The sequence below is a fragment of the Mus caroli genome, chromosome 16 (assembly GCF_900094665.2).
Source record: "Mus caroli chromosome 16, CAROLI_EIJ_v1.1, whole genome shotgun sequence".
Taxonomy (NCBI): Eukaryota; Metazoa; Chordata; class Mammalia; order Rodentia; family Muridae; genus Mus; species Mus caroli.
This window is the reverse complement of record NC_034585.1, coordinates 90,999,012-91,014,270: the sequence shown is the minus strand read 5'-3', so window position 1 is coordinate 91,014,270 and position 15,259 is coordinate 90,999,012. Positions and strand designations below refer to the sequence as shown.

General features: G+C 46.1%; 1 protein-coding gene across 3 annotated transcripts in view; it reads right to left on the bottom strand.

The window, feature by feature from the left end:
• Positions 1-15,259, bottom strand: part of Igsf5 (immunoglobulin superfamily member 5) — a 51,997-nt gene that overhangs the window by 1,533 nt on the left and 35,205 nt on the right. For 2 of the 3 annotated variants that reach the window (XM_021185454.2, XM_021185455.2), the window contains one exon: positions 10,787-11,554. The exons of the other annotated variant lie outside the window; for it this stretch is intronic. In XM_021185454.2, the coding sequence (XP_021041113.1) occupies positions 11,459-11,554 (96 nt within the window). In that variant the 3' untranslated portion in view covers positions 10,787-11,458. Of the gene's footprint in view, positions 1-10,786; positions 11,555-15,259 lie in introns of those variants that run through there. 3 annotated transcript variants of the gene reach the window in all.

Below are 15,259 nucleotides of genomic sequence, written 5' to 3'. Positions count from 1 at the left end.
TATTCAGTGACCAAAATAATCATGGAAGCTTCAATCTAATGACTGCATCTGATCTAATAATTTCCAAAGGCCTCAGTGTTAGCCACCACACTAACATTAAGTTTCTACCCTCTGGCTGCCATTAGTGTGTGATTTGAAAGTGTGAACCCCTGCAGGAGTTTGGGGAGCAAACTAGCTTGTTGCCACATGTGCACCCCCACTTCCACTGTGTGTTCAAGCCACCAGTGACTGGATTTTACTTGCAGTGTTTTGCTTCCATAGCTCAGTAATAGGAACCTAGTGTGTGATCAAACCATGGAGGGGAAGCTGGCCTTGCAAGCTCCACCTCAGAAGGCCTCAGGGACCCTCATCCACGCTGGGATGAACTGAGGAAGATTTGATGCAAGGGACGGCACATTCAGGACACTTCCTTCCACCTCCATTCTGTCTTGTCTGCTCCTTACGAGGTCACTTGTCCACTGTTTGGGTCCTTGGGCCCACCCTTTGCAGAATGCTGGGATTTTCTTTCCTCTCTTTCCACATCTTTACTCTTGATGGTCTCCAGCACCTTCCCTTCCATGATGAACCAGTGTAGAACAAACACCCAAACAGGGTTCTTCCAATCTTCTGATTCTACAGTGCATGCTTCGTCTCTCTGTACTCATTAGTTAGGCTTGACCACACTCAGTCTACTCTCTGAGTCAGCTTTGGTGTCCCGGGGATACCCATTCCTAAATGGCTGTCTTATCAGGATCTCTTCCTAGACTTAAGCAACTCTAAAGAGACAAATTTCCAAAGAATTTAGTACCCTGTGAAAACAAGGCCCCTCCCCCACCCTCCTGTCTAACTCAGCGTTGTATTACTGTGAATCAACATCATAACTATACAACTCTTAGGAAGGAAAGCATTGAATTGGGGCTGGGTTACTGTTTCATGGATTTAAGTCCATCATCATGACTGTGGGAAGGCATGGTGGCATGCAGGCAGACATGTTGCTGGAGATGTAGCTGGGAGTTCTACATCTAGATCGACAGGCAGCAGGAGAAAAGGGCTAATGGGTCTGGCTTGGGCTCATGAAACCCCAAATCCCACCCCCAGTGACCCACTTCCTCCAACAAAGGCCACACCCACTCCAACAAAGGCCACACCCACTCCAACAAAGGCCACACCCACTCCAACAAAGCCACACCTCCTAATCCTTCTCAACCTCAACGGGTGCTACTCCTTGATGACTAAGCATTCAAGTGCTACACCCAATGGGGGCCATTATTATTAAAACCACCATGCCTCCCCAGATCAATCAGTCTCCTCACTCCACTCACCTTACCTTACTACTTTGTAAGGATGCTCAGAGTCTCATTCTTAAATCATTTACTTAAACATGTGTGCAGACGTCTCCCCATCATCCAGTCTCTCAGCTCTAATCTGTTCTGTATTTTGGACTTTTAGATGGCATAAACTCCAGATTTATTTCAGGATCCTACTCAGAACATGTTACTGTTTTTATTTCAAGGATGAAATGAGAAGTGGGGAGTCTGCAGGGCTGAACCATCCATGGCCGGCTCTAGCTCACGCTCTAACCGTCACGGGCTTGGGGCTTTCAGGTTAGGGGTTGTGTATTTGTCAGGGAAGAGGGTGAAACCTTGCATTATTTCCAGCCCCTGTTGTACCTGCTCTCATTTATCCTGAAGCGGTAAATGGGTGTGAAGAACACCCTACTTTTTTTTTGCTTATGTGCCTCATCGATCCTACGTACCTGTAAGATACGTAGAACCTCTGCACATTACCTGCAGCGGACTGCCCGCCACTCTCCGGTTTCCTTGTGATCTTGTGTCCCTGTAATCGTCAGAATCCAAAAGCAGCTGTAATGCCGCACTGTTCTTCTACATGCCACGCAGTTTGCTATAACAGCCGAAAATCTAAAGCCGCCCCAGAAGATGTAGCTTTCCTGCCTTCCATTTCAGCTCTTCCCCTGATCTTGGTTTGCTTGAGCAAGAGTCAAATAGAAAAGTGGGGTGTGGTCCCCGGAAGTGGAAGCACCTGGCTCCCATATACTGACTCAACATCTTTCTGCCTGTGGCTGCGGTAAAGCATTCAGACACAGCCCTTCACGCTTTGTAGCCTCTCATTTGACAGCCGCTTTGAGTCTTCCCTCTCTGCCACAGAGTCTTCTCAGTTGGGAGGGAGGCTAACGCCACCAGTCAACAAAAATGAAAGAACACCCTCCTTGTGGCCTCCAGCCCTTAAAACCATCCTTAGAAGCAGCCTGTATTCCTCGCCACAGTGCCACTGGGCTTGGGCTCACCCCACCTACAGCAACAACCCTTACTGGCCTTGTGCATTATGTTGACAGCTTACACACCCGCAGGTCGCCTTTGGTGCCTCCATTTCCCTACCCTGAGCTCTTCCTTACCGGAACCACCTTCTTTGAAGGAGGAGAGACTCACACTGCTAAACTCACCAGTCCTGCTACCATGGGGGTCACATAATCAGGACACTGGGTGGTGAAGTCACTAAATCCAAGTGGCAATTCTGATTCTCTAATAAATTTCACCAGTATCTTAAAATGTCCTTATACAGTCCACGCACCAGAGAAGCATCAGCCGGTCATCCTAAATGCAAGTTCACAGAGATGCAACTGCAAACTAAGCCAAGCTTTAAACACCAGCAAAACCAACAACTTGGACATTCTATACAGACAGGAATATTCTTTATGCCCAAAGGAAGCTCTGACAAATAAGGCTTATTGGATAACCTTGATGCTTCCGTGAAAGGTCAGTGAACAATGGTGCTGAAGCATTTTGGCCTTTATCAGTGTGACAGTTCTGAGGTACCAAAGAGGCTGCACCCCAGGGCAAGTCAAGAGTCTATCTCAAAGCTCCAGTCATCTGACTGGGGCATCTGTGGGTAGCCTTCCCAGAGTGCAGTGCTCTCAGGATGCCCTACACTTGCCACAGAAAAGGTAACTTAAGGAGCATTTTGTAGAGCATGCCACCACTCTCTCTTCAGCTATTAATTTTTAATTTTTATATAAACTTCGCTTACAGCATTTGCAGGCTCACACGACAGAAACATATTTTATTGACACTTTCCCCTGCTTTCTAAAATAGCACAGATCATTTCGGCAGCAGGCACTTAAATCAACTGTCTTGTATCATAAGACACATATTAAATACTTTGAAAACTATTTATAGGGGTTGGGCCTGGATTCCTGTACCTTTTAGAAGTATTTCTGGTTTGGTTAGGGGTCTGTTTGATTTTCTTTAACCATTTCCGTTTTGTGTTTCCTGATGCATGACAGGAGCAGGGGAGAGAGAGTAGTCAGAATGACTGACAGATTTACAGAGACAAACCCATGATTCTGAATTATTGGGTGGATGGATGCTTAGTGCAAGGATGTGGCATGTAGGATTTAAGTGATGGAGGTAAGATGAGTCCTCTAGGCTCACAGATGACAGAAAAGTGAATTTAGACAAGAAAAGACACAGCGAAGTTTGTATAAATATCTATGAAAAAGGCCACCATCTAGACAAAGGCAGGGGACAGAAGAGGGTGAAGCCAGTGGACCTACATTTCATATCAGCAGATGTCTCCAGCAGATTCTGGGGATTCTCAGTAAGTCCTGTTAGCAACTCAGATATTCCTATGGCAGGGCTGTTATCTACAGTCTACCAAAAGGCCCCCCCAAAAAGATGATTTTGCAAGTATTTTTAGGTGTTGGAATCACAAGCTTTCTTCCAAGCAAGTGACTATTAGTACTGTTAATTGTTAAGAAATCCATCAGGTCTAGTGATACAAGCTTGAAGTTCTGGACTACTCAGTGAGGCATGGTCAGGTAGTCTGCAAGTTCAAGCCCTATCTGGGCTGCAGTGTGAGTTCAAGGCCAGTCTGAGTGATTTAGTGAGACTATGTATGTATCAAAATAAAAAGTCAAGGGGGCTAGTTAGATGGCTTGGAGATTAATGGGCCTACTGTTCTTGCAGAGGACCTGGGTTCAGTTCCCAGCACTTATGGGCTGCTCACAGCTATCTGTAACTCCAGCCCCAGAGGATCTGATGTCCTCTTCTGTCCTCCATGAGAATCCATTTGTACCTGCATGGATGTGCACACAGACCTGCTCACATGTAGATGAATAAGTAATAAAGTAAATCTTTAAAGATTAAATATGTAACAAAAAGTAAAAAAGAAATAAGCAACTTAGCTCAGAGGTCCAGTTCTTGCTTAGTACATGTGGTGGTCTTAGTCAGAGTCACAGTTCCATAAAAAGAAAGGGAAGGGGGAAGGAGGGAGGAAGGAAATGAGGGAGGAAGCAAGGGAGGGAAGGAATGAGGAAGGGAGAGAGGGATAAAAAAGGAAGGAAAGAAGGAAGGAAGGAAAGAAGGAAAGAAAGAAAAGAAAAGAAAAGAAAAGAAAAGAAAAGAAAAGAAAAGAAAAGAAAAGAAAAGAAAAGAAAAGAAAAGAAAGAGCAAACATCAAGCAACCCTGGATGCATGTGGAACCAGACCTCTGCCAAAGATCATTTCTCAGAGGCTCAGACATTGCACCCCAGGCTGCACAGGAAGAGGCTCAGTCACCTCTCTCCAGGCTTGCTCTGCAATAAACTCCTGTGGGCCTCCTGACTCCAAAGAGGGGCACTCCAGCACTGCAATAGCCTCCCACAAAACATCCCACAGCTACCACTCACAGGTGTAGCTTTCATCCCTGTTGGTCTCCTGGCCTTAAGATACTTCGGTAGTTAAGGACCCAATGAAGGGCCAGTTCTGAGCAAGCACAGATTCCTAAAGCAGCCAAGCCACTGCCTAGAAGTAAAATCAATGTTCGCACCAGCTTTTGTAATGCATCTTTTCAGTGAGCATTCACTGGCGATACAGAAGGTGCCTGCCCCAATGCAAGCAGCATCAGAACAGACAAGGACAGGCCAATATGGAGCTTGCCTTCCTGTGGGGAATTGACTAGGAAAACATACATTGAATGCAAAATAGTCCAGTATCACATTTAGACCATTAGCCACTAGCTCTAGGGAGGAGACACGGTGACATTAACACGTCAGAGGTGTTGAGTCAGGAGTCGGGAGGGTTCAGGGACACTGAGCATCCTGTCAGGCAGGCAGAACAGCTTGAGTGTTGGTGGTAAAGTTTATGGAAAGGGGCTGGATAGATGGTTCAGCATCCAGAGAACTTAATGACCTTGCCGAGGACCCAGGCTCAGTTTCCAGTAGCCACACAGTGTCTCATAACCTTCTATGACTTGTCTACAGGGAATCCAACGCTCTCTTCATGCTTCCAAGGAAACCAGGTCTGCATGTAGTGCATACACATACGTGCAGGCAAACACACACACAAAAAGTGAACATACAGTTTTACATTAATTAATTTATTTATTCATTTTAATCCAGATTGCTGCCACCACTCCCAGTTCCCCCTCACAAAGTCCCTCCCCCATCCCCACCTCCCCTTCTCCTCTGAAAGGGTGCCCCCACTCCAGGTATCCCCCCTGACACTGCCACATAGAGTCACTGCATAGTTAGACACGTCCCTTTCCAGTGAGGTCAGGCAAAGCAACCCAGTTAGGGAAACAGATTCCGCAGACAAGCAACATCTTTAGAAACATCCCCTGCTCCAGTTGTTGGGGGACCCTCATAAAGACTGAGCTGCAATGTATATATGCATACAGAGAGAGAGAGAGAGAGAGAATCAGAGGGACAGGAAAGAAGTCACTCAACACCCCTGTAGACAGAGAGGGACCTCTTTGTCCTTGGTGGCCAGAAAGGCAATTTGGATTTGAAGCTGGGGTGGCAAACTGGAGCCCACACGTACACATAAATACATAGCACATACACTAACATACAAATATATATATATATATATATATATATACACATATATATATATATATACACACCATATATGTGGACACACTCATGTACACACAAGTACACATACATACAATATGTAGATATAAATACATACACTACATAAACATATGCACCTATCAATCAAATATGTATTCATGCACAAGCACACACATATACACAGGCACAGAGCACACAGAGCTGAATGCACACACAAACCGTGAAGGTGCCAGGAGGCAGGAAGGAGACAAAACTTTCATCCTTGCTACCCTCATGATAGGAGCCTTCAGCTGCTACACTGCTCCTAACTTTCCGACTTGTCCTTTCTGAAGGTGGGGTGGTGGGATAGGGACTCCATTACTTGCAGTTTTTAAAATTAGTTTTTTATTTAGAGTTGCTTCTATTAGTTGGACTACCTCAGACTTTATTGTCCATTTTGCAAATGAAGCTATCCTGTAAAACACACACACACACATACACACACACACACACACACACACACACACACACACACACACGCCAGCTCCGTGCCTGCTAGCAGGTCCAGGCTGAGAGGAGAGAACCCATTCCAGCCAAGTCTCTCCTGGGGGCTAAAGTGGGATGGTGAGTGTTGATCTCCTGCCATCCAGAGAATAACCACATGGAGTGGGGAGTCTGTCAAAGCAGAAACTCATTTAATTGTATCAATCTTTTTGTTTATAAAGGGCTGAGAGAGGAGGTGGGGGGGTTTGCTGAGCTGAGCTGACAAAGGGGTAGGGGAAGGATGATGAATGGGTTTCTGACAGAGCCAACAAAGTTATTTTACATCAGCAGTAGCTAGGCAAAGGCAGGCTTAAGCAGGCCGTGCTGAGTCACTCCAGTACAGAAGTGACTGAGACAGTTTTCAAAACTCGAGCCAGGCTCAGGTTTGTCCTCAAGGCCCAAACCAGGGCCAAATAGGGCCCAATAAACACACACACACACACACACACACACACACACACACACACGCTATTTATGTTTCTAGAGAAAAATATATTTAACACATTTTGGTTACACCAACTTTGGGTTACCTGCATTCCTCCACAGACTTAACCAGAACCTTCTGGAAGTTTCGCTGTGTCAACCCAGTATTACTAGGAGGTAAGACATCAATCTCTCAGCCTGAAGCTGCTGTCTGGGCAATAGTTCTCATGGATCTGCCTAGGGCCCCAGTGCTCACTATCCCATTGCATATTTTAGAAATGGCACATGCTCCCAGCAGCATAGGGAACGTAATGGGAGCTGCTTAGGACTCAAGCCACCACCACAAACCACAGACACTTTGGTCAAGGCCTCAGTGCCCAAGGGTTCCAGACTGAGCTGGAGGGAATCAAACATTTGCCATCTGTAGAAATACCCACCTCGGTACTGCCAGGGTGAAGGGTGTTCACTGGGCTACACTGGGAGAGGATAGGACGGATGCTGGTGCCGGCTTGCCTGTGGGTATGAGCATCTCTGAGCATCTCAGAGGATCCCCATTCTGTCTCCTTGTTCTGTGGATGTGAACATGGGCACCAAAGGGCCTGAGCTACTCAATCAAGGAGGGCACATGCCTAGGGCATTCTGGTGATGTGCACTTCAAATGGCTTATCCTTTAGGGAGAGGAGCCATGTACCTGCTAGGCAAAGCATATTTCCTTCCTTCTTCACAAATGCACTCTCCATTCCTTAATCCCTGGACATTCCCTGTCTACCCACACCCATTGTATACCACCTCACCCAGCTCAGTCCTCCCCAGAAACTGACTTATACACTAACCCTAACCTCAGTGAGCTTACAGGGCATCTGGCTTCCAGCTAGGGCTGGTTCAGGGCAGATTCCCATGGTTTGGCTATGTCCCTCCAACAACCACAAGGCCTGCTCTATACAGGTCTAGCCAACATCTACTGCCCTGCCAGTCCTCTCAGGTCTTTTTGTTTGCCTAATCCAAGGACACCAGAGCTCTTGGTGTGCTCCATCTTGCTCAGACTTTGTTTATCATCTTACCCTCGCCTTCTTCCTTTGCAGAGTCACACAGAGAAGAAAGGCTCCCCGTTGTCCTCAGGGACTGGCATCACCACTTCAGTCCTGCTGCTCTAAGTCAACTACATGAGGCCTTAGAAAGATCAGGCAAGTTCAAAACTAGCCAGGAAGTCAAGTGGGGTCATTCCCTAGCCAGGATTCGATGGCACAAGGCTTTGGGGGACACCCATTTAACTAGATTTGCATCCCTATCAGTCATTCATCACCGGAGACCCTCTTCTATGTTTTGGAGAAACGACCTTGTCTATGTCATTTGCTGATTGCCTCCTCCCACCCCAGCCCCCTGAGCCTGCCTCAACTGTCTGCAGAGTGAAAGACACTTTTACCACATCAGCAAAACACCATGTTGAGCTGAGAGCTGCCTTGAGGTTTGCAAGATCCCTAAATAGAAACTGGTCGACTGCAGGCTTTCACACTGAAAGAAACACAGATTGTGTTTGGTGGAAGAGCCCATGACATGTCAAGGTCATTTACAACTCTCTCTCTCTCTCTCTCTCTCTCTCTCTCTCTCTCTCTCTCTCTCTCTCTCTCTCTCTCNCCCCTCTCCCTCCCTCCCTCTCTCTCTCTCTCCCTCTCCCTCCCTCCCTCCCTCCTCCCTTCCTCACCCCCCTCTCCTCTCATTCTCTCTCATCTCTGTCCAACAGAGTTTGTTTCAACAACAAAAACCTATCATCTGACTGCGTGTACAGTACTAGTCATGAATGACTATCAACCACTTGAAATGGGCTGATGTAGCTGAGGGAAAAGATCTTTTATCTTGTTTCGTTTTTTTAAAACTTAAGTTTAAGTAGTGTTATGTGGCTCTGCAACAAGCAGGAGCGCTGAGTGACAAGGAATGCCATCTTGATCCTTCATTGAATAATTTCACAGAATTCACTAGAATCTATGGTTAGGTAACAGTTTCCTCCATGATGAAAACCTGCCATTTTAGAAGGAAACTTCTTGAGACAAGATGTTGACCGGAGAGTGAAACACTCAATCTGGCAGTGAAACAATTTTAAGACAGGAAGTGAACAACTCAGAATAGTTCCAAGGAGTCCCTGAAATTGGCCAGAATCACTAGGTCCTCCTTCCCATGAGTATACAAGCGATAGAGACTGCCAAGAGTTACTCTCAAAAAAGCTGAGCTGCCTGCAAGAGGCTCAGATAAACCCAACAACCTGGAAAGGACACTTTGTAGCCTCTTGAGCAGTCTGTGGGTGAGGCAGTGAGTTTCAAGTTTTCAGATCTTGTGAGCCATCACCCACGCTGAGGTAGGCTTTTGTGATGTGGCTGTCCCAGAGTGATTTCTGCTCCTGTAAGTAATCCCTCCCCCATATGTCTGTAAGTAGCCCCAATAAAACCCATTGGTCCCCCAAGTTGGATTGTGGTGCTATCCATACCTTGGTCAGTTGTAGGTTCCCTATCTAAGGTGAATAGACATTTATTTAGTCTTCACAGGAATAGTCTTGACATATGTCAAAAGTCAAATTCTACCTTATCAGTAGCATAGTTAAACATGGGAGTGATTGCTAGCCAGCAGAGAAATCTGTACCAACCCATTTGTATCACAAAATAATGGTCTTGCCTCTGGGCTAAATGTGAGTGCACCATATGCAGGTGGTGAAATTCATTGAGCATACCTAGATGTAAAAGGGATTTGGAAAGGGCAGAAATTTCATCCTGAATCTTAATCTCCATGTTAATTTTACATGGGATGAGAAGGTCTCCTAACTTCCTTCTTAGAAATTGCTTCATCTCTAAATGCTATGATTCTTGGAATTACCACCCAAAATCTTAGCATTGAGAAAGGCAGCACCAGGGTTAGAGAGATGGCTCAGTGGTTAAGAACACTGGTTGCTCTTCCAGAGAGCTCAGGTTCAGTGCCCAGCATCCACATGGCAGTTAGCAGCTAGTCTTTAACTTCAGTTCTAGAGGATGTAATGCCCTCTTCTGGCATCCATGGGCACCGCACACATGTGATACACACACATTAATGCAGGCAAAACACCCATATACATAAAATAATAATTTTAAAAGGCAGCACCAATTCTCATCCCTCCCTCACCAGAGGTATCTCCTCACACAGTGGACAGCAGTTAATACAGACTCATAATCAGTCCACATGCAGAGAATAAGGGACTGTGGAGTGCTCACCCTAAACAGGCAATTGTATCATCCCCTCGCTGGCCAAGGCTCAGGAACCATCACAGAAGAGGGGATAGAGGGACTGGAAGAGCCAGATGTCAGGGAAGACTGGTAAAAATCATTGCTTTCTGGACCCAGCAGGACCACTGCACTTATGAATTCACAGCAGTGATGACTGCCTGGACAAGGCTTGTGCAAGACCAAGCCAGTCAATATCACAGCATGGAAGGTGTCCAGGACAGTTTCATGTCAACTTAACACAAGTATGGTCATCAGAGAGGTGGAAGCCTCAATTAAGAAAATGTCTCCATGAGATTAGGCTGTAGACAAACCTGTAGGGCATTTTCTTAGTTAGTGATTGACAGGAGAGGACCCAGTCCATTCCATCCCTGGGCTAGTGGTCTTGGGTTCTATAAGAAAGCAGGCTAAGCAAACCATGAGAAACAAGGCAGTAAGCAGCATCCCTCCATGGCCTTGGCATCAGCTCCTGCCTCCAAGTTCCTGCCCTGTTTGAGTTCCTGTCTTGGTTTCTTTTAGTGATGGACTTCAATGTGGAAGTGTTAGTCCCTAGTAAGTTGTCCATTTTCTAGTGGACGGCCCCACACCCACCCATATACAGCAGAACTGTTTGAAAAAGAAGAGGGCATGAAGTTGGAATGGGAGTGTTGGGAGGTCTGGGAGGAGTCGGAGGAGGTTTTAATATCACAGAATGGATAAAAGCACATTGTGTCCACCTATGAGATTCTCAAAGGATGAATTAAAAATACAACAAAAGAAAAAGATAATACAAGGTGTTTGGCTTTTGTTTATTAAATAGTATATGTCTCTCTCCAGTTCTTTCATGATGCTGGCAGAATGTGAGCTTTGTCCCTCATCAGGCAGAATCCACGCCTAATTCACCCACAACTGTGGTGACGAGGATCAGGGCGCACATGGGGATGACTGTCTTGCAGAGAGCATTGGGACATGTGTGCTGACACTGCCTCTTGTCTTACTGCATCCCTGAGCTCCAGCTGCCAGTTACTTACAAGATGCAGTTGAGTCTAGCTGTTAGGCTCTTGTTTCTGTAATAATGTTCAGTAATGTCCCTAGCTGCGAAGTACACATAAAGACCATATTACCATGATCTCAGACAACAGAAGGATTTTGAAGGTCGTGGCAGAATCTATATCTGCCCTTCATTGGATCGGCAGGAGTGTCAAGTCATGAGGAATGCCACCATGACAGACACTCGGGTTTTACTCGGCCACCTTGAGGAATTCACCAAAACCATGACACATCTCAAAACCAAATACTTCTTGGAATACAGGGAAACTGATTCCTCCTGTCACTATTAACCATCAGCTCCGGTGACTCCGATGCAGACTCCTTGGCAAAACTGAGACCCAGTCTCAGGATACGGAAGAGAATGGCATTGACTTGGTGGGTGTGCACCAAGTACTGCCATGAGAAGTCTTTATTACACTAAAGTCACATTTCTGACCTTCTGAGGACTGGCGATGTCAAAGGAAACCCGTGGATGAGTTGCTGGACCGGGCCGATGTTTAGTGAGTTCCTGGTAACAAAGGTAGAAGGGTCAGTGTGCTAACTGGCTGGGGCCCAGGCACTGTGCTCCTCTGAGAGGCACTAACCTGGGAAGATGCACTGGGGAACAAGGATGAACAACTGTACAGAGACATGCCCTCTCCTTCCTTTTCTTCAGCAACACACACTCTGGGTGATTTCCAAGCCCAAAGAGCAAGCTCATTCTAGGAATCCAAGACTCATTTTTACCAAATCAAATTACAGATGCAAAGATTTTTATGTTTTGTTTTGTTTTGTAATCTCCCCATGGAAGTTCTTGCTTTACCTGGTAGGTGTTTTTTTTCTTTTAAAACATAAGCTATTTATGAACATCTTCAAATAACACACACATTCCTTCTAAAAAAGCAAATGCAAAATGGAAGTGCTGACCTGAAAAACACCACCCCCGTATCTCCTGCGGCATTGTGTGACGCTGGTTTCTCATTCAGAAACCTTCTAAACTAACCCTGGCTCCTCTACAAGGCCAGTGACATCATCCCAAGAGGATGTGAGTACAAGCCTAACATGTGCCCGTAAGCCCGCCACCTGGGAGACTGAGGCAGGAGGATCGTGAATTCAACCTACTCTGAACCACCCAGTGAGACCCTGTCTCAAAAGCAAAGAAGTTATGTGAGACCCATTTCCCCCGCCTGCCCTGAGGATAGCAGTTCAGACTGCAGGGCACAGTGAGCGTATCGAACATCTTAAATAATGCAGTGGGGCAGGATGAATTATTCAGCTGCAGTGGAACGTTGTGGATCTTGAGTGGGAATCATCTCAAGCTGCCGTGTGGCTTTCATTTACAGACTCCCAATCAGGAAAGAAAGCCTGCTTGGTGGATGGAGTATCTTGCTGGGGGTCTCTCTGGAGGGCTCCTTCTGCTGGGAGTGTTGGAGGCTTTTGCAGTTGTTTGCCTCTGTTTATGCTGCTGGGGTGCACAAATGCACTGCCGCTTTCTAAATTTATCACAGGTTTATTTCTGTTTATCTCAACAGGGGGAATGGATTAGTGGGGAAGGCACAAGCTGGGTTATGAAACATTCATATGCCCTCGAAAATGGAATGGTAAAGAGACAGAATTGCTAAAAACCACCGGAAAAGTTGACTGACTGCAAATGAAGGCCCCAGAAGAGGAGGACAGACAGCCATTTCTGTTGCATACTTATCTAGGTAGAAGGCATTCATAAAGCCCATGGTTTTAGACCAAAATAGAAAAGGTTCGCTTGTCCCATGAGCTGATTGTGATTTGTAGCAAAAATTTAAAGCCTTGTGAGTTCCGTACTAAGATGTGTCAATCATGGTACACCTGAGCTCCGTCTACCACTACAAGCTCTTACTTAGTAATCAATGGCCATGTTCCATACCCTAACCGCACACCCCATCGTGACAGGAGCCAGCACTGGAGAGGCGTCATGCTTGGCAAGTCTCCATTTTGGTAATCTCTTTTTTTTTCTTCCAACTTTTCTAGACATTTAATACCTGAGCTGGGTTCTACAACCTAAAATCTTATGCTTCTAACAATATTGAATGTGGTATGTCTTGGGATACATCTAAAACACTGAAGACTGAAAAAAAATTCTGCTGCAGATGGGGGGGTATTAACCCTTGAGACCTTGTGCTTGGTGCTGATCACTGCACCCAGAAGCATAAGCAGCTCACCGCTGTGGGCACACAAGGCGCAGCTTAGGCAGCCTCCTAGAACTCAGAGAGGACACTGCCTTAAAAATATGCTGCCTGTGTCTAAAAGGACATTTTCGCCAAGCAGGTCACCTGAGGAACATGTGAAAATACAAGTTCTTAGGCCTGCTCTTGTCTAGGCACTCTGGAAGAGCCCTATGGGCTTGCACAAGCACTCCAAGTGATTCTTGGATATGCTGCACTGATTTATCAGGGTACCAGGCACGGGTTTCTATAGGAGCCATGCATACCTCATATTCAGCCAGCATTTTTTAGGAATTCAAATGTCCATCATTTGGAAACACACCCCCATGTTTCTATCAGGATATGGCATGAATTGGGAGTATAAATCCCTAAGATCAAAAACCCCTGGGGCTGAAGAACTGGTAGAGTGGTTAGAATATGCTGCTCTTGTGGAGGACCCAAGTCCCCTTCCTCAAAACTATATAGTGACTCACAATCATCAATAACTTCACTCCCATGAGTTCTGACGCACTACTCTGGTTTCTCTGACAGTACCACACATATAAGATACACATATAAACATGTGGGCAAAACCACCCATACACATAAAACAAATAAATCTTGAATACTCCAATACTCTAGGAAGACCCCACATGGGGTTGAACAAAAAGGAGTTCCAGGCAAAGGGGGATTAAGCAGTTCTGAAAGCCTATATCTTGCACCATTGATAAAGCTTACCATCCTCTGCGGTGATCCACAGCAGCCACTGCCCTACTTAAGATTCTGGCCACAGTGGCTAGCTGTCTGTGGGGCACACCTACAGCCCCCTAACACTCTGTCCTTGTGACAATCCTCACCCTTAGAAGTCTTAAAAGGCCTCTGCACTGAAACTATCAGAAAATGATGAAGGGCTTGACTCAAGAGCATCACTCCCACCCTCACATGTCTACTCCATGGCATTGGACAACAGCACTCTAGACTTCAACTGGAAAGACAAGGAACAGAAAAGAGTTGCGGGAGCTGCTCTGTCAGATGGGGTCCCCCAGCCTTCCAAAAGTGAGCCTGCCGCAGGGTAACTGTTGGATATAGGCTGTGATTAGAGTCATGCCACATAGTCCAGGATGAAGATATACATGTAGCAGCTCTCACCAGCCTAGGGATGGAGACTCAGGTATGTGGTGCTCAGAGGTACTGGAAGCTGGGGCATTAACAGGAAACCTCCAAATAGCCCCAAATGCTGTCATCTCTTGAGCTGTACATAGCCCTGAGCTCCTGCTTGGCAGTTGCTGTGCTGTTTACAGAGCCAAGCTTTTACCTGCTCCAAATCCTATTAGCAACAAGCAGGAGCCTCTGTTGCCGGTAGCACCCTATGTCTCTATGGATAAGCCATTTTTCTGGCCCAATGAGCTCCTCAGCAACCCAGATGAGGAAGAGTACTGGCTGCAGGCTGGCTCATAGCTAGAGAGCTCAGTTTAGACTACAGCCCTTTCAGACTATGATCTGGGTGAAAGAGGGGGTTGGGTCCTCAAAACAGTACAGCTTGTAGTCAATAACCCTGAACCCTGACTAGCCAGCATCCTAAGCTGGAGAAGAACTGGAGGCCAGGGCATGTACAGAAATGCCCTCGTAGTAATGGGGGGGGGGGCTATGACAAACTGGAGCCACAATGAAGCCTCAGAAGAAACAGTGAAAAGACAAGGATATACTCTCAGCCACATTTCCTACCTTGCCAGGGTAAACTGGAAACAGATAAGTGCTGAGTGGAAGAGGGCTGGAGGATGGATGTTACACAGACTATAACATCCTTACAGGAGACAAAAGCTCTGAGAAACCCTGCCCATCACCCTCAGGAGACTCCCAGACTGAGCTGACATATTCAACATATTCAACAAAATTATAGAAGAAAACTTCCCAAATCTAAAGAAAGAGATGCCCATGAACATACAAGAAGCCTACAGAACTCGAAATAGACTGGACCAGAAAAGAAATACCTCCCGACACATAATAATCAGAACAACAAATGCTCTAAATAAAGACAGAATACTAAAAGCAGTAAG